This window comes from Bos grunniens, chromosome 7 (genome assembly GCF_055505025.1).
Source record: "Bos grunniens cultivar Pamir isolate PY7600 chromosome 7, Bosgru_T2T1.0, whole genome shotgun sequence".
NCBI lineage: Eukaryota > Metazoa > Chordata > Mammalia > Artiodactyla > Bovidae > Bos > Bos grunniens.
Window position 1 is genome coordinate 25793009 of NC_141171.1, and position 24338 is coordinate 25817346.

At 33.0% G+C, this 24338-nt stretch overlaps 1 protein-coding gene across 1 annotated transcript in view; it reads right to left on the bottom strand.

Moving 5' to 3' along the window:
• Positions 1-1231: 1231 nt before the first annotated feature.
• The window catches only part of SLC12A2 (solute carrier family 12 member 2), a 93650-nt gene continuing 70543 nt past the window's right edge, over positions 1232-24338 (bottom strand). The window contains exons 18-27 of the mRNA XM_086410497.1: positions 20586-20692; positions 16996-17075; positions 14643-14768; positions 11908-11955; positions 10363-10485; positions 8766-8877; positions 7472-7558; positions 7012-7147; positions 6639-6706; positions 1232-4085 (exon numbers count right to left, since the gene is read on the bottom strand). Of these exons, the coding sequence (XP_086266623.1) occupies positions 3950-4085; positions 6639-6706; positions 7012-7147; positions 7472-7558; positions 8766-8877; positions 10363-10485; positions 11908-11955; positions 14643-14768; positions 16996-17075; positions 20586-20692 (1023 nt within the window). The 3' untranslated portion in view covers positions 1232-3949. The remainder of the gene's footprint in view (positions 4086-6638; positions 6707-7011; positions 7148-7471; positions 7559-8765; positions 8878-10362; positions 10486-11907; positions 11956-14642; positions 14769-16995; positions 17076-20585; positions 20693-24338) is intronic.

A 24338-nucleotide genomic window follows, 5' to 3' on the forward strand; every position in this document is an offset into this window, starting at 1 on the left:
GGTGTTTTAGTAGTCCCCCCCAAAAAAGTATGTCTGATTGGTTAATCCACCAACACCTTTCATGTACCTACTATCTGAACTAGCTAAACAGTACTTTCTGATGAGTGTATCCTAAACTTGTGCTGTTTTAACCATTATTTTGATGTTTTAACTACTTGTTTACCCAAATAAACATCAAACTATCATCCATTTCCTCTAATCCTATAAACATCCTGTTGATACATACATATGCATCCTGTTGACACATATCAAAGCATTTATCTTTTATTCCCCAAATAAAAACAAAACAAAAAACTCTGCTGGCTCAAAGACTTAATTACATTCCTGTTTTGAAAACCACTGGATGCTCTGATAGTAAATGTCACAATCATAGCTGCCTTTGAATTCTCTCTTAACCCCCCCTCCTATTCCACAAAGAAGTGAGTAAACCTGAATAGCAGCTTTTTGAGGAATAAGCAAAAAGCAAAGATCATACAATGGACACTTATATTTGTTTCAGATCTATTAGATAGCCTGTGCCCAGTATATACTTGTAACTGTAATTTGTATTACCTGAGCACAAACTTCCTGGGCAGGTAAGTATGAGTAGTTTGGAAATGACCATTCTAAACCAGTAATTAAGTTATGGATCAGGCAGCAGTGACTGAATAATGGTGATATGCGTGAAGATGAAAGATCTGTGCTCTAGACCAGTATCCTTTGTTGATTTATCACATGATCTTGGGAAACTCGCTACAATTCTCCAAGCTACTTTCTCAAGAGTAAAAGAGAGAGAAACAGCTGTCCCGCACATATAATACACCTACTGTAATGTTCAAATGGTAAAGTGAAAATGCTTTGTAAAACTGTAAATTAGCTTTGCCAAAAATCTTAGCAAGAAATGAATCAGATTATACTCAGGGACTGTGAATCCATTTTAATATTCTACTTTCTTCACTCATAAACACATGATTTAACCAAAAGACAAATAAAGCAGAATTAGAAAAGTTAAATGATTTATAAAATATCAAAATGAGCTGTGTCTGATATAGCTCAATCTGTCAAGAAAATTAGTGATTACTCCAAAGGTTTAAGGATAGTGAACAACTTCAAACAACTTTTCCAAACAATGAATATTAGGGTAAAAGCCATTTTAAAAAACTCAAGACATCCATGAAATAAGTTGTATAAATGAGATAAAAATCAGAGTTGACAGGGATTTATAAAATGGATAAAATGAATAGACATTAAATTGTTTTAATGAATCCACTTCCTTTATTGCAGTAACTTCTGTACAAAGCAGCAACTGCAATACTCAACGTTAAAACATTAGAAAAGCATTTGTGTGACAGTTATAGTACAGTATTATCAAAATATTACATTTTCAAACTTAGTAAACATTCACCAGAGCTCAAATCTTTAAATTATTTTTCCATAGTCTTTAAAAATATGTAATGTCAGAAAGCATAAAAAAAGAATGTAAAAGGAAACCTAAAAATACAAATGAAATAATGTGACAAATAAATATGTGATTTAATTAACTGTTAATAATCAGCTTAACACCATCATTCTTTAAACCCACTGAATTTTTACCTAGAGAAATAATGAACGGTCATATGCCATTGCATAACTGTTTATTTCCAAGTTATCAGCAATGATTAGAACTTAAAATTTTTGGCATTAAAACAATCAAATTCAGCATAAATAAAATAGAGTAGAACAGCTTCAACACTGGCTAACATTTCTAAGAATTAATTGTTGAAATTTATCAGAGATAGCACAAAAACAACCTTGAAAAACCTGACCTGGTATCTAGTGTTAAGTAAAAGTAATGCATTTCTTTTTAAGTGAAAAGTTTCTTACATTATTTCACAGACAATATTACCCTCCCCCATTATGTATATTTAGATATATTTTATGTACTTTATACACATATGTATGATGCATGACATTTGGTTCCTGCAGTACAGATCACAACAAGGTTTTCCTGAATGGGAAAAACTTAAAAAAAGAAAAAGTAAGTGTACCTGTGCACATTTCAAGATAGCAGCACTCAGTTATGCCCTATTAACCATTTAAAAAGTTGAGACATGATATTGTTTATTGAATATGACATTTTTACTGTCTTTCCTCTTAAACACTACAAAACCTCCAAAAAATGGTACAATGGTATGAGTTATAACATAGGAAAAAGTTTTTAGGAAAACAATTACCTCATTCTCTTAACATTCTGAATTTAAAATTACTATCAGATCTCTGTTATGATATTAACTTAGTTCATACTCATGCAGCAAAGATATTGCACTACTGAACAACAGTAGTAATTTTATATTTTCGAGATTCATGAACACCTACATAAATTCTTCACCAGTGAAACTTATACCAGTGAACACACTGAAGAGTACTTTAGATGAAACATTCTCCATTTCCTAATCGAATGATAACTGTGTGAAGTTACATGCCCTTCCAGTGATCACATTTGTTCTCCATGAAACCTGTCTTTCAATCTGTGAACTCATAAACAAAAAATTTAATATGATAAATCTTAACACTTTAAAATGCAAACAACCATTGTGTCGTCATAAATACACATATGCATATGTGTATGCATATATACACACACACATACAGATATGTAGACATACAATCCCTTGAAATGTTTCTAGGAAATCCTTCCTTGAATAAAAACAAAAAATTCACATTAATAATTGCATATAAAGCTTTTAGTAACAGTACATACGCACTGTCCAAATTGTACTAGTAGACTATGATGTCAAAACAGACTTTTCAAAAGCACAAACTGGCAGTTTTTCTTAACACAAAAGTTTTAAAGTATTAAGAATGGATTAAATTTAAATGTCCAGAATAATCTGTTCAAACCTGAGTATATTAATTAAGACTATGTACTTGACAGTTGAATGAATTAAGCCTAAGAACATTTCACTAAGAAACCAGTGGTCCATTTAACCATTTGATGAAACATTAAATATTTTAATGATTTATAAAAAGGATGATATAGTGATATTCCATATATTTATTGAAATATTCTATTAAATGACAATGCTTTGTCTAATTTTAACCAGGAAAGTCTTTTAGCATTTTGTAAAAGTCCCTCAGATTTGAGGAAAATTCTAAATTAGGACAGATCTTTCTTCTAATAAATATAAATGATTTTAAAAGATTTTCTTTAGAGAATGACAATATGTGATTTTTCAGGATGGTATATAGAAGTACTGGATAAATCTTCAACCTCCCCTAAGGATTCAAATAATAATAATCAAAAGAGATATAAATAACAGCCAATTAGAGGTTTTAAAAAAAAAGGTTTATTGGGCTTTTTTCTCCCTAGATCTACATTTATACATCCTAACGCAAACCTAACCTTAGGGTCACTTTTCAGTTCTCATATTTTTTCCCTTGCATTTTCATTAACTAGCCCTAATTCTCGCCTAACAAACACATTTACAAAAGTAATAGAAAACATACAGTACTCAACACTAATTGGTCAATGGAAAAAGAAAAGCAGTGTCCATTTTAAGGTGGGAAAGATTAGAAATAAAAATAGCTGAAGGCAAAGTTCGACATTCTACAAATTTATAAAAGAGGATATATGGATGAAATTTGGTTAATTTCAGAAGGCACCTCAAGGCTAAAGGCTTTTTGTACTCCTTTCATCAATCAAAAAATAACACACTTTTATTGCTATTCAAGTAGCAAAGGAAAAACTTTACTCTCACAAGCTTCAGTCCAACAAGGAATCATCATTCACTAAGACTGAAATACGGAATTGACTAAAACTGAAGTCTCCATACATATATCAATGGAGCAACTTCCCTGTGTGCTTTCAAATTAATGAAATAGTGAAAAAAAGTCACAGTTCACCATTGTGATGTTGAAGATTTCAGTGATAGTTACTTCACTAGGCACTGAAGTACCGTCTGGAGGGCTGTCCACTGTGCAGATAAAACACTTAAGAATAGAAGGTAAGGACACTCTGATGATTCCCACGGACTAGGAGAATTGGTGGCAGGTCCTTGGATAGAGCTTCTAACCATGCCATGTAGAGAGCACTAGACACAGCACCTTTTCGTGCAACTGGGAGACTCCTGGTATCAAAAAACAAGAAATTAAACTAAGCTAAGAATAAAATAATAAAAACTATAAGTCACAGTAATAGTAACTAAAAATTACTATAATTACAATATATGCTGTAACAACTACTATACCATATATTCCTATTTTTTTTCAAGTTTGAACAAAGTATTTCTTACAAAATATCTTAAGAATAGCAAATTTTTGTTGTTCAGTCGCTCAGTCGTGTCTGACTCTTTGTGACCCCATGTACTGCTTCCTTGTCCTTCACCAACTCCCAGCGCTTGCTCAAACTTGTATCCATTGAGTCAGGGATGCCATCCAACCATCTCATCCTCTGTCATCCCCTTCTCCTCCCACCTTCAATCTTTCCCAGTACCAGGGTCTTTTCTAATGAGTCAGTTCTTTGCATCAGGTAGCCAAAGTACTGGAGTTTCAGCTTCACCATCAGGCCTTGCAATGAATATTCTGGATTGATTTCTTTTAGGATGGACTGATTTGATCTCCTTGCAGTCCAAAGGACTCTCAAGAGTCTTCTCCAACACTATAGTTCAAAAGCATCAATTCTTCGGTACTCAGCCTTCTTTATGGTCCAACTCTCACATCCACACATGACTACTGGAAAAACCATAGCTTTGACTATACAGACCTTGGTCGGCAAAGTAATGTCTCTGCTTTTTAATATGCTGTGTAGGTTAGTCATAGTTTTTCTTCCAAAGAGCAAGTGTATTTTAATTTCATGACTGCAGTCACCATCTGCAGTGGTTTTGGAGCCCAAGAAAATGAAATCTGTCACGGTTACCATTGCTTCCCCATCTATTTGTCATGAAGTGATGGGACTGGATGTCATGATCTTAGTTTTCTAAATGTTGAGTTTTAAGCCAACTTTTTCACTCTCCTCTTTCACCTTCCTCAAGAGGCTCTTAGTTCCTCTTCACTTTCTACCATAAGGGTGGTGTCATCTGCGTATCTGAGGTTATTGATATTTCTCCCGACAATCTTGATTCCAGCGTGTGCTTCATCCAGCCTGGCATTTCGCATGATGTACTCTGCATATAAGTTAAAAAAGCAAGGTAACAATATACAGCCTTGATCCTCTCCTTTCCCAATTTGGAACCAGTCTGTTGTTCCATGTCTGGTTCTAACTGTTGATACTCAACCTGCATACAGGTTTCTCAGAAGATAGGTAAGGTGGTCTGGTATTCCCATCTCTTCAAGAATTTTCCACAGTTTGTTGTGATACACACAGTCAAATGCTTTAGCATAGTCCATGAAGCAGGTGTTTCTCTGGAATTTTCTTGCTTTTTTTATGATCCAGTGGATGTTGGCAATTTGATCTCTGGTTCCTCTGCCTTTTCTAAATCCAGCTTGAACACCTGGAAGTTCTTGGTTTACATAGTGTCGAAGCCTAGCTTGGAGAATTTTGAGCATTACTTTGCTAGCATGTGAAATGAATGCAATTGTGTGGTAGTTTGAACATTCTTTGGCACTGCCTTTCTTTGGGATTGGAATGAAAACTGACCTTTTCCAGTCCTGTGGCCACTGATGAGTTAGTATCTAAAATTAAACCTCAAATCTCCCCTTATAATTGTTTTAGGAGAAAGGGATATTTCTATCTGAATTTTGATAATGGTAACTACATACGGATGAATGAAATTCAAACATAATTAATTCTATATATTAATGTTCAATTTCTTGTACCTATCTCTGAGCTTTCATTTTCATTTGTAGGTAGTGGATGTATGTCCAGTTGCTCCATAGAGTGTTTTTCTCTAGATTTCTATGTTTTAGTGACTTCCATTACAGATACTTGGTTACCATCAGCAAAATTGGAAATTTCCTGGTGTAGTTAAATTTCCTGGTGGTTAGTCAAAATAGCAATCTTTTGGTATTACTTAGTTTCATAATTTGACATGTTTCCAGAGATCTGAGCCTTTTTTACCTATATAAGGACCAGGCTCCAGGACTTAGAAAATTTGGGTTCAAGAAAGATCTAGGCAACCTGGTTTAGTGAAAGAAAAGCCAGAGTGAGCACAAGTATCTAAATTCAATGCAAAGACATTGTGTCTATATGACATTTTTTATGTGGGAACTTGGGAGTGGGAATTCAGATATGAACCATGTTTTAAATTTAATCCTTAGCCTAACTTGATGGAATTATTTCTATGAAGAAACTGTCTAGGAACCAAATTTCAACTTGCAGCCCCATTACCCGACAAATGTTGATGGTTATGCTGTGGTATTTCCAGGTTATGCTGTGGTATTTCCAAAGCTAAGGAATTTTTTAAAAGTGGGAAAAAGCATAAAGGAAAAAAATCCCAGAATATGCTACGATGATAAGGAATTATTTAGATTTATATAAGCTTAAGGTAAATATTTTTATCTTTCTTATCTTATATGATTTCTTCATATGCTTAAAGCAAAATGTATTAAAAAAAAGTTTGTTTTTCTCTCATAACCACTAAGTTATTATGGTTATAGATATATTTTTGGTAGAAGAAATGAATCCTAATTGAATTATCATAAAATGAATAGCCAAGAAAATCTTAGTATAGGTTATTACTTACATGACAATGATATTAGCTGTGTTTGAATGTTCCTTTAATAATTCATTTAACCTGATCTGCCGGTATGTCTGAAATGAAACATAACAGTCATTCTTAGTCCTTTCTAAAACTGAAATTTTCCCTGGTACATAAAACTATAGATAAAAAGAAACCAAAATCAATTTTGGTATAATAAAAATATCCATTCCCAAACTTAAAAAAAAAAAAATCAGTGCTTTGCACTATCCAAATATAAGTACAACTTAAAGTAGATTTAGTTTACACAACTAGTTCTTTTCATAACCAACTGTAGTTCTTGATATTTATTTCTTAAGTATTTTCTAAAAAAACCACAAGGAAGATTAATGAAAAGGAAGCAGGAGAGAAAGAATACCTTGGTCTTATAAAGTTCAAGCTCATTATCTGTTATTCGCCATGGTTCATCTTCTTTCATTTTATCTGCAATATCTTGTTCTTTATCATCTTCATGAAGTCTGTATGGCTCAATCATTTCATCAAAAGCTACAATACTTAAAAAAAAAGGAATACAGACAGTTAATATGTATGTTTGGGATGGGTACAGAAATGTAAACTGAAGTATAAGGCATATTTGGGGGAACAGGAGATAAAGACAGAAAGGAAACAAGACAGACTATAAAGGGCCCTTTGGACTTACTTCAATATCTGCAATGTCAGTCAGTTATCTGCTAGCTTAAGAAAAAGTTGACTTCACATGTAACTAAAAGCAGGCAAAACCCCCAGGTAATTAAGTTAAATGACCTATTACAGTGTCTGAGTAGGTCATCCATAAAACAATCAGAAATTTATACAAAACAATTTATCTAATAACTTACTTTTCTTTCTTTGGTTTAGTATTAATATCTCCTAAGACCATGATATCAGAGAAGTCTATCCGGAACTTGCTAAGCAAAGTAGCCATCCTAGAACAAAAGTGAACAGCACTGATATACATGAAGGCTGTATACAGAAATATTTTTATTCTATTTAGGGCTGACTCCATATGATTTATAGGAAAGAATGATTTACAGGAAAAGTATGTCAGGTGCTGAGCAAAATCCATCGAATTAATTTATACTACTCATTCACAAAGTAGACGTCTAAATTATCTAGAAACTTGCATTGTATTCTCTTACATTCTCTGAATTTTTCCTTAGTATCCAATGGACAGAGGAAGACAATAATTAAATTTGAATGGCACCTAGTTTTTTAATTTTAGTCAGTTTGTATACGTACATGAATTTCAATAAAAACTGGTAAACAGTTATTTGTAACAAATAGAAACAGGGAACGTTTATGAGGAAGGTGTCAATAAGTACTAGGTTTTAAAGAATGGAGTTATTTTAACACAGAAGGGAGGCTAGTGAAGAACTATTTGTAGTAGAGAGATGAGAGCAGGCAAAGAAGTAAAAGTCTGAAATCATATGTATGTTTAGGGTGGGTGCAGAAATGTAAACTGAAGTATAAGGCATATTTGGGCAAACAGGAGATAAAGACAGAAAGGAAACAAGACAGACTATAAAGGGCCCTGATTGTCACACAGGCTTTCTATGGTATGTAACAGAGAAGAAGTTAAAATTCCTTGGGGCAGAGGCGTCACATGATCAAAGCTTTTCTTTCCAAACATGAAATTAGGAGCATATGTATAATATATTATGAAATAGTCAGAAATGAGACAGAGGGTACTTAGAGAAGCACTGAAACCAGAACTAGAATTGTGTGACAGGACAGACAGAAATGAGAGAATGGACAAGGCCATCATGCATTTCTGTTGTCTAGAAGTCTGAAAAGTATAATATATATATGGATATATAACTTTTGTGCACTTTTTACCCTGCTAATTTTTCTTCATAAAAGGCTGATTAATGCTTCTATGCTACAAGTATTTAAAGATGTTCTAAAATGTCAACATATTAAAAATATTACATGTGAGTAAAACCAAGAATCTAAACTTGAACATTAAGACTAAATTAAAGAGAATGAGGTTTTATTTTAGACTCTTCAGCTTCGCTACAGAACAGAGCAGCATTACTGACATTTTCTGTACTGTCTAATTGTTACCCTACCAAACCGATATTGAGATAATGAAATACTATTAGATAAAAGCTCATCAGTTTAAAACAGACTTACGCTCTTCGGTCATGGTCTATTCTATTTATTTTTCCACCAATGAATACTCTGATCTTACAATCTTTCCACTTTTTCTTGGTAGTCAGAAGATAAGGTATCAATAAAGTCAAACCTAAGTCATAAAAATATAACAGATCATTTATATTTAACATTGATTTCTCAATTAAAAACTTTTAATTCAAGTTAGCTGCTAAAAACTTCTTTACCACACCTCAATATATAACAAACATTTTTTTTCCGTCCTGCCTGTAATCATTCAGTCAAAAATCCACTTGGCAGACCTGAATAAGGAGGGAGGTCCAGTGAAGACAAGGCCCATGTCATGAAAGCAAAAAATGAGGTACTGACCTTGCAGGGTAGGGAGATTTGTTATATCAGGACTGAGAAAAAGAATGTTCACTGAAGCTAATGGGAGTCATGTTTCGAAACATGAAAAGGGAGAAGCTGGAGCAAAGCCTGCAGTGTTGGCAATGGAAGTGGTTTCAATCTACACATGTACATACAAATAAGTGCTGTGTGTGTTTCCTACATCTGTCCACTGAGAGGGCATGGGAGCAGTGACACCCTAGTAGAAACGGGCGTATCTAATGCTCTGACCGATGTTTCTAAATACTGTTCTTCACTGAAAGGAATCAAGGCTCTTTGGATTAAAGGGTCATTCAAGTGCTGATGCAGGTGAAGTACAAAATTGAGCCTGGAACATCATATTTTATCATAAAATAAAGAATGATCGGGACATGACAAATGGACACAGAAGTCAGCCTAAAGAGGATACTGCTGGTCAAATCTGGGACATCAAAATAAATTATAAAAATGAAAAATGCTAACCCACTGAATATAATTGGAGACTGTTAAGTCCACACAAATAGAAGTAAAGAGAAAGCTCTTCTTTACAGTTAAACATCAGATAAAACTAATAAATAAGGAAGAAATGATGGGATTGGAAAAATCATCATTTGGAAACCACATATACACCATAACAATAACAGCAAAAATAAATTCAGGCAGAAATATCAATGTGTGCTCAAGATGGTGGCAAAAATCACAGCAACAATAGAATATTTACATGGTCTCAAAGAAATTGCCCATGCCCCAAATACCCATAATTATAAAAGGTGGCAATAATAGCTTTTCAGTATATAAACACAGTGAAAGCCACCTTACTCAAAGGTCAAAGCTACTTTCACCAGTGATGAGACGAATCAACATCAAGAGCCACCTGATGAGATGCAGACAGAAGGCACGGCATCACTCTTGTGATATTCCTACCCAAAATACATAACTTGAGACTAATGATTATGAATCATTAAACAGCACCTCAAATCAAGTGACATTCTACAAAACGGTCTAATTTTTTAAAAAAATTTTCAAGTCATAAAGCTCAAGGAAGGGCTGAGCAACTTTCAAACCAAAGGATACTGAAGAGAGATGACAACTAAGTGTGATGCCTGATTCTGGAACTAATCCTAATGCTTTGGGGAATGTTGGCCTAATGGGAATGGGTCAGTGAGTAAAGAGTACATGCTATTTCCTAATAACACCCCCACAACTCCAAAAAATTTAAACTTATTAAAAAAAAATAGGTTAGCAACCTTACCTCCATCATCAAAAAGCCACCAGACGTCAATAGTATTCTTTCCCTGTTTTTTCTGAAATTGTGTACTAGCTTCAAGAAGCTTTTGGTCAGCTACGTTTAAAGGCACAGCAGGGCCTTTGGATTCTGAAGGATTAAGCAGAAAAATAAGATGTAAGAGAGGTAAATCTTAAAGTATATTTTGCTAAATTCCTATAGTTCCCTAACTTTTGTATATTCAGATGTTTATAATGAAAGACAATTATATACATGGCATTCTTCACGACACAATTGCTTGTAATTTGAACATACTTTTAAATGATTATAGATAAATATATCTATACTCATCCAAACTACCTTGCCTAATTTCTAATATTTTGAAGCATTCTGAATGAAAGAGAATCACAAAAACCAGTAAATAAAATTATAACTGCTAGATTTTGACTTTTGAAAAGCTGTTTTAGGCTGACTGGGCAAAGTAAGTTTATCCCTGTTCCATGAAGATATTTCTTTTGTAATTTGGTTTCTCAATAATTTAAAGCTCAAAAATATTTAAAATAAATGTTTTTATCTGTAATATAAAAGACAGAAGGGAGTGGGAGACATATCAATACAATCATGCAGTTATCACAGTAAAACCTCTCACTGTTTCACTGAAGAAGGAAAAACTCCCTCATCTTTACCTAACTCTGTCCCCTCAATATGTGAGGCCCAATTTTAAAGCCATATAAGCACCAAATCTTTCTGTGAACCACAAAAACAATGTGGGAACTCCCAGGAAGAGCACCCATTTGCTGCAGGTTTAAAGAACAATTTGTCAAGGGAATTCTCATTTACATCGCTAGGAATTAAAAAGGAAGAAAAAAATCAGCACTGACTGTGAGCAAGCAAATGACTATAATGAAATCCCTATACCAAATTTTAAAAGCATAAATCCACAGAAAGAAATCCGATCACTTCTGAAGAATGTCTTATCATTCACGTTTCATGCTGCCATGATGTATGCAAACATGACGAATGACTTTGCATGATGAAATAATATGGCTACCAAACCACACTGCTCCATAACTCTCACCTCTATCTCCTTCTCATAAAATTCATGTACGTTGACATGACTGTATCTCCCAAACGCAGCAGGACTGTGAGAAATATTGTAATTTTTGAAATGAGAAATATATTAGTATCAAAATTAAGGACTTGGCTGGGTACAACTGATGGTAAAGAATGCAAGTGACACTGTAAATAAACCTATTTCAGTGTCTCTACTTATCATCTAAACCATGCAGTTTAAATTATAAAATTAAAATACTGACTTTCAGGATTTGAATATTCCTGAAATGCTACTATGATTTAAAAGAATTTGTTTTTGACATATCACCTTTTCCTGGGATGATTTAATGCTTTATTTGGACCAGTCATTATTTTTCTAATCTGCATTTAATAAATAACTGTAACATCACCTCACCATGAAAATAAAAACCAAGGTAAAGAAAGAAAATAATAAAATTGGAGTTAAAGAATTAACAGTATGAGAAAGGAGATTAAAATAAAATGATGAAAAATGCCTGCCTTTTTTCAACAGTGGTTGAGTTGGAGTCTTGCCATCCTCTTCCTCATCTAGATTATGTTTAAGAAACACAAAATATAAGTTAATTGCCTTTTTATTAATAAAATAATGAAAATGTAACTAGAACACATTTATAAGCAAACATAGTATGAAGAAACAGTGTGAAAAATAATTAAGACTGAAGATATTTCTAGACTGAGTGTTCAGGATTGAAAAAGCAAACATGTTAGATTCCTCCAACAGGGCTACTGAGTAACACCTGCCCCTAAATTTTATTCCAGTAAAACTGGCAAAAACTAGAATTTTTTTTGAACTTTTAAACTGGCAAACTTGAAATCAGTTGCTATGGCTTACAGAGTAGAAACATATCAAAAAATTGATGTTGCAGTCAAACATGCCACTGTATCATTTGCAAATGGCTGCCAAGTAATTTTAGAAGCACAGATATTTGGTTTTTGTAAAAATTAATTACCACTTGAAATATTAAGGCATTTGATCAAAGACAAGAGTCTTATGGTTTATATAAAATGCCAGGTTATACAGGAGTGATTTTTCAAATATATAAATTTGTATATACATACATATATGTGTATGTGTGTGAGAGTATATATGTAGCATATACCAGTCCATTTATATTTATATATCTATAAATATTTCCCAGAATTAATATTTTTCTTAACTTAAATTTTTTTTTCTTAAAATAAGCTATACTATTTGTTTAAGGCACATAAAACTCCCAACTTGGACAGGAAAGAGTACACTACAGTGACGGGCTCTTGAGTCAGACTCCCAGCATTTCAAGAGTACCTCTAAACCTTTTTCTAGTGGTGTGACCTTGAGCTAATTACTTAAGGCCTCACTTTCCTCACTTGTTAAAAGGTTGAACAATACCTACCTCTTAAAGTTTTTATGTTGCAAGCATTAATGCACTGAGCTCAGTGCCTATCATAAAACGTGTATTCAAAGGGGACTCTTTTTGTCCCTCTGCATACTGCAGGCCTCAATAAGACAGACATACGAAATATAAAAACAATAACAGAATATTTATCATTCTGCAGGCTTTTTATATAAACTTTTCTACATTTTCCATGTAATTCTGAAAATAGCTAAATAGAAAGCTAACAAAATAAAATGTATGCTATTTTTGAATGCTAATTTTTATGCATGTTATGGAATAAGAAACATTTCAATTATTAAATCTAATTTTATAGTATTAAATAAACTGTTCTTATAAAGCAGACGTTTGATATTATCTATCTTTAACAGTAATAAAAGACTGTTGGACATTCTGTATTCATTTCAAAGAGCTCAGAAATGTGAAGAAAATACACTTAAAAGTGATTTAAACTAATTTTAAAGGCATTTACATTTTTAAAAGAAAAAGATGAGCAGAAATGTACTGACCTAGTCCCCTACTCTTTAAAAATAATGACTTCATAAGATTGTGACAAACATTAATAAGCTCATGTAAGGATAACATCTACTACAGTGTGAGAGGAACAGTAGATGACTGATAAATATTACTTCTCCTGTCATAGCTTTACCTATTAATTCCTAACATATTCCCATAAAGAAAAGATCTGTTTTGAGGCAAGAGAAAAGGGGAACAACAACAAAAAAAGTAAGAGAAAATGAAAGAATGTATACCATAAACTAAAAATAAATGCAGGAACGTTTAAGAGTTAGCAGAATCAGTTTATAGAATTTTGAGGTGAAATAGAAAAAAAAAAAAAAAACAAGCCAGCAAAGAACTGATATGGAAAATGGGTCGCAACTGGACTTTCAACTATCACTACTCTAAGCAAACAAATAAGGAGGAAAGAAAAAGCAGCATTAATGCTTCTAAACGATCTAGAAGAGATTTCAGAGTTAGGTTATCAAATTTCCATGGTAATCAATTTCAGAATTATAGGAATCAAAAGTATGATATGGTTTGATGATTTACAGTGCAGATTTTTCTTGTTGCATGTCAGCTGGGAGTAGGACAGATGGAGATACTAGACTGAACAGAGGTAGGAGAGTGAGGGTGGGAGAGTAAGATTTGGAAGTCATTCCTTTTTCCTTCTCATAGACATGACAGAGATTTATGGATGAAATTATCCTGAAGTCTCAGGAGACTTGGAAGGTTTTTTTGTTGGCTTAAACCCTGACTTAGCCACCAGGGGTATTTATGTCTATAGTTATGACTCAAAGAGTTCAGCAGCTAAACATAAAGAGCTCGTTTCTTGGGAGGAGATTAAACTGATTTTTTATTAAACTGTTCTACCTGAACAATACTAGGTACAGTAGATATATAAATATTCAGGGTATTTCAGTACATAAACAAAACCTCTGGTATTAAAATATCTTGATTAACCAAAAAAATCAGATAAACTAATCTTATAAGCCTCATTCCTTTCAGTGTTATCATATGCTATATACACATTACTCCAAAACTACCAAGTTTCTTTGCAAACTCAGCTTTAACCTATGCTTCAAATTAAAATTAAGTATAAACAAAAATATACAAGAGCATATTAGTATTTAATTAACTAGCATGGTTTCTATTCTATGAGCTATTCAATACCTTAAAAATAATTAATTATTTGGAGCCATTTTTGAAAGGCATAACTTTCACCTGAGCAAGTAGAAATGAAGAGTACATATTTGAAAACTAGTTACTTTGTGAGACATGCCATATAATAAAAACCATTTCTTCTAAAACCATTAATAAAATTTCTTGTTTAATAAAAATTACCTTTATGTGTAATGGATTTCTCACTGGATGGTTTAGAAGTATCTAAATCTGATTTTTTACTATACTCCACACTTAGTACCACATCCTTTACACCAGGAGATTTCTCTTGCGATGATAGTAATTCTTCTGTAGACATAAAAGTATTCAAAATGTTTTGTAAATCTTTCAATCAAAGAGGGCATCACGGTGTAACATCAATTTAATGACAATTTTAAGCGCAGTTTATTATGAGTTAATAGTGAGTTCATAATAAATTATTTCTTATATAAAGGAATGTGATAATCCATTTTGAAATGACCATTCAACTAAATTATATTCGGCCACAACTGTCAGACATTTTAATTAGGTGATGAGAGAGAAATCAGTAATGAGTTGGTTTTACAGAACATAATATGGTATAAAATGTGAATCAACTCTAATTTCAAAGTCATTTACACATGTAAAAAAATGGAGAATGTGACAAATGTTGATATACATATAAGATGATAGACAACAGTGAAAAATTATACCCATGACTGTAGAACTAAAACTAAGGGATAGAGTTTTTTCCTTAGCTCATGGTAAACGTGTTATCTCTTTATTTTTAAAGTACTTTCTTCATTTTCTGCTTTGTAGGAAGGGGTTAGCAAACATTTAGCTTCCACGATAAAAGCATTTATCATAAAGAGAAACATGATATGAAATTGATCCTCTAGTCATAGTCCTCATCACTGATATGCATACATTAGGAGAAATAAAAATAGGAAGTATATAAGCCTAGGTGCCAGCACTTTGCTAAGATGGTGTCAGTCAGTATCCCCTATTAAATCTTCACAATAATCCTCTGAATACAGATGAGAAAACTGAGGCTCAGAAGGCAGCAAATTTGGCCTGGCTACAAAACTACTAAGAGAAAAGGCTGGAAATTATTAAAGCATATCTGACTCCACAGCTTGTGCTCTTAAGCCATGTGCTAAAGCATATTCCTGTTTCAGATCTTAATGATGAATAACAAGGGTTTCAAAACAATCCTCATAATGATTATTAACACTTGAATATATAATTTATTAGCTAAACTGATATTTTTGAGAGTGAAAGGGAACACTAGTAATAATTATGCAGAGTTAACAGGTATCCTAAACCAAAATTACTGTGAGAGCAAGAGAGAATGAAAATAGTATTTTGCAAGGCCTACTCCAGAGTAAGAAAATGCATTTTCAGCAGGCCATACTTTTGTGTTACATGGATAAAGATCTCAAAGCATTCCTTTCAGAACTGCACAATGCCCTTAAAATGGTGGGGGGAGTGGGAGGATTAAAACAGTTTAAATACATAAACAGATGACACAAGTTCATTACATGGCTCTCAGCTATTTAGGCTTAGCTAATTTTGATGATCTCGTTAATTAATTGATAAGGGTAAATATTAGGTATGCAAATTTTCTCAAGCTTATAGTATTTTTTAAACTACCCAGGAAAGCATTAGAGGGTACGGAATTTTCCATAGTTTTTATAAAGTTGGTAAAAATGCTAAGTATACTTTAACAGGTTTTAAATTTAAGGAAAAAAATTTTTAATGCTTGAAAAATTATACAGCTTGAGAGGAGATTAGGGTGTCAGGGGTTAAAGACTAGGGAAAGAATATGATAGAAGGTATGAAACAGTTGTACAAGAGAGATCTTTGTGGTGATGGAACAGCTCTGTATCTTACATGAAACAAATGTGACAAGTGAAACCAGAACTACACATGTGCTTGTGTGCACACGCGTGTATATAAAAGTGGTGAAATCTGAGTAAGGTATGCAAATTGTCCCAATGTCAATATCCTGGTTTTGATGTTGAACTGAAGAAAAAATGGAATAGAAGATGTTACCATTAGGGGAAAGTGGATGAAGGGTACACACATTTTTGTGAATCTATAATTATTTCAAAATGAGAAAATTTTAAAAATATTTATAGGGTCTTCTCTGAAGAAAGAATCTTTCATTAATAATATGCCTCTATGTACAAAGTACACTTTTCATAAACATGAAAATGTCTAAAATGTTTTCCTCTGATTATTTTACTTGTCATGTATTTTTATAAATCTGGCCAAACTACAATCATAGCTAACATTTGTTTCTCTTAAACTTACAATTTGAATTGTATTATATTAGTAATTACTAGCTTTTATCCAGATTGGTACAAAGAGAAAATACAAACTCTGGTGGTGCCAAACAGATCTTTAAATGACATACAGTAAGTATATGACACAGATTAGATGGTAAATATTAAAAGTATTGAAGGACGTTTTTCTAAAAAAGTAATTACTATTCTTAAGATATACTTAAGAATATATTAAGATATACATATATCTTATCTCAAACAAGATTTACCTTGTCCTTGAAGATGAGATATATCCAGACCTTCTTGTAGGCGGATAACTACTACTCCATATTGTATATCAAAAGCATCACTGTAACATGAAAAAAACAGCAATTTTTTTAAATCACAAAAATTTCAGTCTCCTTCTCTATAAAGGCAATAGTTGACAATCTCTAAAATTACTTTCAGGTTTAAATATCTGATTTGTTCAAATATGCTTTGAAAATTATGGTGATATCATATGTTACTTTCAAAACCTATACCATTTCCCATCCCCTTTTTCCGTAACACCTCTAAAATCTACTTAAGTATAGTTCTTTATAGTATTGACATTTTACCTACAGTAGTGGTTTAAAGCAGTAACTATAGTTTTATCTATCAGAAACAGACTAAAATTACAGGAAAAAACAAAACTTTCAGTAATCCCATCATATATAATTTAGGCTTATACATTTAAAGCCAAGAGAAATATGTGAAGGCAAAGAAGACAGGTTCTGAGAATGAGACCAGGTTGTATAGTATGAAGGGATCCCTTATCACTTATGAAAGGAGAAGGGTATTTTTCAAGTAATTTGAGAATGGCATTGAAACATGTAAAATATCATGTATGAAACAAGATGCCAGTCCAGGTTCAATGCACGATACTGGATGCTTGGGGCTAGTGCACTGGGACGACCCAGAGGGATGGTATGGGGAGGGAGGAGGGAGGAGGGTTCAGGATGGGGAGCACATGTATACCTGTGATGGATTCATTTTGATATTTGGCAAAACTAATACAATTATGTAAAGTTTAAAAATAAAATAAAATTTAAAAAAATAGTAAATATGTAAAAAAATAAAATAAAATACAAAAAAAAAAATTTTTACAAAACTGGTTTAAAAAGTGGTCCTAAGATTATATATGCATTTGCAGACATGTATTGATATGCCCTTTTAATTATTTTAAAAACAAAAACAGGAGTGTCTTATATATAGGTAAAATACATTAAAACCTCGAAGACAACTCTAAAACCAGACTTAAATTCTGAAAACTTTGTTAACATCATAAATCATGTAGACCTAAGCTGTTAAAGGCACTTAAAAAACTTATTGTTCCCTGGAGTGAAAGTGAAAGTCACTCAGTCGTGTCTGACTCTTTGCGACCCCATGGACTATACAGTCCATGGAATTCTCCAGGCCAGAATACTGGAGTGGGTAGTCTATCCATTCTCCAGGGCATCTTCCCAACCCAGGAATAGAACCGGGGTCTCCTGCATTGCAGGTGGATTCTTTACCAACTGAACTATGAGGGAAGCCCAATGGCAGCAGGCTTTTCTCTAGTTATTATCTTTACTTACACAAGTAATCAATGTTTATAATATGCATATAAAAATGATATGGTAACCTATAGCTAGACATAACAAAAAGAAAACTAATAAAATGATCAAATTTTTGCTCCTATTGATAAATATGTCATTGTAAAAGGTCTCTTATCATTGTTGTTTTAAATCACAGGGAGACAACCTCATTTCTCCTTGGTTGAATTTTAAACATGGTCAAAAGAGATTCACTGGAGAAAAAATGAATAGACATTCTCAGCTCTACTGTCAGAAGTCTAATTAACTCTTAGAAAAGAAATAACTACAAGTATTTTTTTAAATAGTTAATAAAGTAACTGAACCAAAATCAATTTCCTTTAAGAAAATTCAGAGAATATAGCTCTAAGCTAAATATTTTTGCTGTAACATATAGAAATTCCTATAATCTATATAATTTCTTTAAGCTATAGAAATTGATTTGCAGTTTTAGACCCTCCATACTGTTAATACATATATAGTAAATAAAGTATACCTCAACTGTTTCAGGTATTTCAAATCACAGCCAAAACATAAGTGTCACAAGATAAAAGAGTAAGCCATATCACTGCTTTCAAACAGCCACCAACTCTTATAGTTTAAGAAACCAGAGAGCAATATTTGACCTATTTAAAACTGCTGCCTGACACATAATACCGGACTTTCAGAGCAAACATTCACTTCAGTTCCTGCAAGATCAGTGTCAGATAAGACTCCCTTCTTTCAGGGCTCCCATTATTACAGACACAGCAAAAAACGAATGATTATTTGCAAAATGTCCCTTTTTCTCTCTTCTAGGATAACTATTCCATCTCACTGCTCTTATATGTGCAAAGGAAAAAAGCATACTCCCTGGCTCAAGGCCCACATGATGGATTCTTTCTTTCATACTGTCCTTCTTTCCCTGATCCCCATGTATACAAAGTACAGACCACAGAATAAGAAAGGGAGAATGAAATGCTGTTTATAAACAAGTAACAAGCCCGAAGAACAGTCACAACCTCTGACAAACCAGCAGAGCTTGAGTTTTACTAAAACCACTTAACAATTCCTTGGGAAATCTTATGTATGGCATATTTTACTAATCAATACAAGGAGATTTATAAAAATAAAGTATAAGACCTGGGTACTTCCACAAAAATGTTTCAAGGCAGCTACAAAAACAAAAATATTATATGTGACACAGGCAAATAATTATATGGTTCTATCAATAGACACAATAGGAGCTCTGGGAAGGGAAGCAGCTCCAGTTAGTTAAGGATAAACAGACAAAAATTCACAGAGAAATAGGATGTGAATCTGGTCTTAAGAGTTATTTTACTAGATATAAATTTTTCTTTAAAATGAAAATTTTTATTAAGAAATTACTTTATAAAGAGTGAACTGTTCTATTTCATCAGCAGCTATGACAAGAAGAAGCTACTCTTCAATCAACTATGATGTAGGGAGAGGGAATCCTTATGCTCATGTGGACGAGACAAAGAGATTTGCTAAATAAATACCAGGAATACTATTATAGAAAAAGAAAGTACTTTTCAAGCTTAAAAACAAAATCTAACAAAATAAAAAGAAATTTTATTTTTTATTAAAAAATTCAGTTCCAAAACATATTTGTAATATATTAAAATACATATGCAAAAATTAATAACAACATGGATATAGTAATATCAGAAAGACAAAGTAACAAAAGGATAAGAACTCATTAGACAACCTGTATGCTATGCTATGCTAAGTCACTTCAGTCGTGTCCGACTCCGTGTGACCCCATAGACGGCAGCCCACCAGGCTTCCCCGTCCCTGGGATTCTCCAGGCAAGAACACTGGAGTGAGTTGCCATTTCCTTCTCCAATGCATGAAAGTGAAAAGAGAAAGTGAAGTCGCTCAGTTGTGTCCGACTCTTAGCGACCCCATGGACTGCAGCCGACTAGGCTCCTCCGTCCATGGGATTTTCCAGGCAAGAGTACTGGAGTGGGGTGCCATTGCCTTCTCTAAGACAACCTGTAAACTGATGTAAATCAAAACTAAGCTATCTTATAAACTTCATTGACAATACCACTGAAAAGTGAATAGTAAACTCAAAGGTGCGGAAAAGCAAACATATTAAGTGCATTTTAAAAAGGAAATGGAAATAATTTCCAAGTGATTATTTTCATTCTTATCCTTTTACTAGAAAAGACTATGTAAGAACGGACTTCAAAAACCAGTGCAAGCTTTCAAAATCAGTACTTTCTCAATCAACTAAATTACTGAATTAAAAGGATACTTACTGAAATAAGTTTATATACATATCTACATCCCTCATATCTGCTTGCAACCAGTCTTTCTTAAATCCAAGGACAAGTGTGTTTGGTTTCATACGCCCAAGACCAGCAGCCTAAAACACAGAAAAAATACAACTTTAAAGATACGCTATTCACAAAATGGTTTTTAAATGACAATATCCTAATGGACAGACTCTAAACATTTCAAAATTGTGCACTCTTATCAGTAAAAATTCTTGAGCAATACGTGCATACTTATAATAAATTACATATACTATATAAATCATATTACTTATGATTAAACATATAAAAATAGAAGATAAAATTAAACAGATGAAAAGTTCTAAATTTTTGTACTTTCATGACTTATCAAAATTTTTGATTTTAGTAAGAGAAAGATGATGGAATATACTTAACCCTTCATAAAAATCATAACAATACAGTGATACTCTCAATTATATATATATTTTGATAACAGCCATTAAAACCTGATCAGAAGTCCAAATTGAAGACATGCATTGCTGGCTACAGTTTAGAATTCCATCAACTGTTCTTGCAACTTCGTGCAGAGTTGCAATTCAATGTGCTTAACAAATATGCCCCCAAATCCAATTAATTTCTTCTTTTATAATATTTTTAAAACACACTGAAAATCCTATTCTCAAGGCTGAGTACACATAAAAGATAAAGTAGTTTGCCATTTTAGCCATTTTAAAATGCACAATTCAATGGCATTAATCACATTCACAGTGTTGTACAACCAACCCCACTATTTATTTCCAAAAAACTTTCCCATCACTCTAAACAGAAATTCTCTAAACACTAATTCTTTCCTCCCTCCAGGCCCTGGCTTATTTCATTTAGCATACTGTCTTCTAGGTTCATCCACGTTACAGCATCTTTTAGAACTACTCTCCTTTTTATGGCTGAATAATATTCCATTCTATGTATTTACAGTATTTTGTTTATCCATTCATCTGCTGATACATAATTAGGTTGTTTCTACCTTTTGGCTACTGTAATGCTGAAACAAACACTGGCCTAAAAACATCTCTTTGACTCCCGGCTTTTAATTTCTTTGGGTATATGACTAAGAGTAATAAATTATTGGATATACAGTAATTCCTTGTTTAAACATTTGAGTAACCACCAAACTGTTTCCCACAGCAGCTGTATCATTTCACACTCTCACCAGCAATGCAAACACTCCAGTTTCTCTACATCCTCAGCAACACTTGTTATTTCTTGTTTGTTTACCTAATTATATACAAGCTAGTAGTATAAAATGGTATCTCACACTATAGCTTTGATTTTGCATTGCCCAAGTGAAGAAGAACTAAAGAGCCTCTTGAAAGTCAAAGAGGAGAGTGAAAAAGTTGGCTTAAAGCTCAACATTCAGAAAACTAAGATCATGGCATCCAGTCCATCACTTCATGGCAAATACATAGGGCAACAATGGAAACAGTGGCAGACTTTATTTTCTTGGGCTCCAAAATCACTGCGGATGGTGACTGCAGCCATGAAATTAAAAGACGCTTACTCCTTGGAAGAAAAGTTATGACCAACCTAGACAGCATATTAAAAAGCAGAGACATTACTTTGCCAACAAAGGTCTGTCTAGTCAAGGTTATGGTTTTTCCAGTAGTCATGTATGGATGTGAGAGTTGGACTATAAAGAAAGCTGAGTGCCAAAAAATTGATGCTTTTGAACTGTGGTGTTGGAGAAGACTCTTGAGAGTCCCTTGGACTGCAAGGAGATCCAACCAGTCCATCCTAAAGGAGATCAGTCCTGAGTGTTCATTGGAAGGACTGATGTTGAAGCTGAAACTTCAATACTTTGGCTCCCTGATGCAAAGAACTGACTCATTTGAAAAGACCCTGAAGCTGGAAAAAGATTGAGGGCAGGAGGAGAAGGGGACGACAGAGGATGAGATGGTCGGATGGCATCACCAACTCAATGAACATGAGTTTGGGTAAACTCTAGGAGTTGGTGATGGACAGGGAGCCCTGGTGTGCTGCAGTCCATGGGGTCACAAAGAGTTGGACAGGACTAAGTGACTGAACTGAACTGAATGACTAATGATACTGAGCATTTTTTAATGTGCTCATTAGTTATCTTTATATCTTTGGAGAAATGTGTATTCAAGTACTTTGCCCCTTTTTAAATAGAGTTTTTTTTGTTTCTTTGGAATTTTATATACATTTTGGATATTAGGACTATCACATATATGATGTGAAAAGGTTGTCTTCCATCCTGTAGGTTGCCTTTCTACTTTCTTGATAATGTCCTTGGATGTACAAAAGTTTTTAGCTGTGATGAGGTCAAACTTGTCTATCTTTGGTTTTGCTGCTTGTGCGTTTGGTGCCATATCTAAGAATATGTTGTCAAATTCAAGATCATGAAGATTTACCTCTATGTTTTTTTCAGAGAGCTTTATGGTTTTACCCTTATCTGTGGATCTTAGATCCATTTTGAATTAAGTTTTTATGTGCTCTGAGGTCGCACTTAAGTTTTTATACATGATATACCTAAATCATTTTTGGTTAAAGATTAATTCAAGTACTTTTCAAGAGCTGACCATGTGCCACTGTCCTAAAGACTGGATAACTTGGGAACAAAAGCAATAAGCCTACCCATGTGAAGTTCACAGTCATTTCCAAAATGTTCTATTCATGTGCAAATTTCAAAAAAGATTTTTTTAAACTCAGAATTATGAACAACCATTTACCTTTAGGAAACAGATAAAAAATACTTACTTTTGTTTTTTAAAACTAAGTGTTAGGTAGCAAGGTGGCTACTAACTACAGAGCATAATTTTGTTTCACTTTTCTGGTAAGTGAAAACCAAGAAATATCTTCAATTTTACATATATATATATTTTTTTTTAAAGAACTAAGCTACAAGACAACTGGTAACTTATTCATAATACAAAATAATGTCAGAGTTATTCCTTTTCTCATCACAAACTTTTGCACAATCTTATTATAATTAAAAGGTTTTATTTGTATAACATTAAACATCCTGAGGTATTCTGTGCACTTCTGCTTACAACTTCATTATCGTAATAACTTTCTCTTGAATGACTGAGTAAAGAAATTTCACATCAGTCATCCTAAATCCTTTGTAAATTACAATCAAAGTAGCTATTTAGTTAGGAGTAATATTTTATGTTTCTATAAAACATCCAGTATTTTAAAGAAATACCATTACTGAAAATATGTCTTTTCTAGAACGTATTTCTTTTGGCTCAGAGAAAATAAGTTCTTTGTGAACTTCCATAATTGAAACTGATTTAGCAAAGTGCAATCATCTGAAGATTGTTACAAATATCTCTAGTTTCAATCAAGACATTCTCCCTCTGTCATTTCTTTGAATTGTTAGCAATGTTTTTTGCATATCCTCCACCAGAATTTGCTGACAAAAAATGCATTTAGTTTTTTATAATAATTTTCTTTGTATCATTTTATTTTGTAACTTTTTATTTGTTTATTTATTTTTTGGTAACTGTTTTTAGTGTGGCAGAAAGAACAGCTGTTTCCTCAATATTATGTCTTTGGCTATTAAGTGAAAACATTTCCAAATATCATGGTTATCCAGTTAAATACTATAGTAAGATTTCTATTACTTTAAGAATCACTGATAAAAATTATAGTTTTGGCTTCATGTTTTGGATGGTTTGTTTTTAAAAGGTTTAGTTAATAGTGATGGTTTCAAATTATTATTTAATTAATTTAATATTATGGCATTTTATATATATG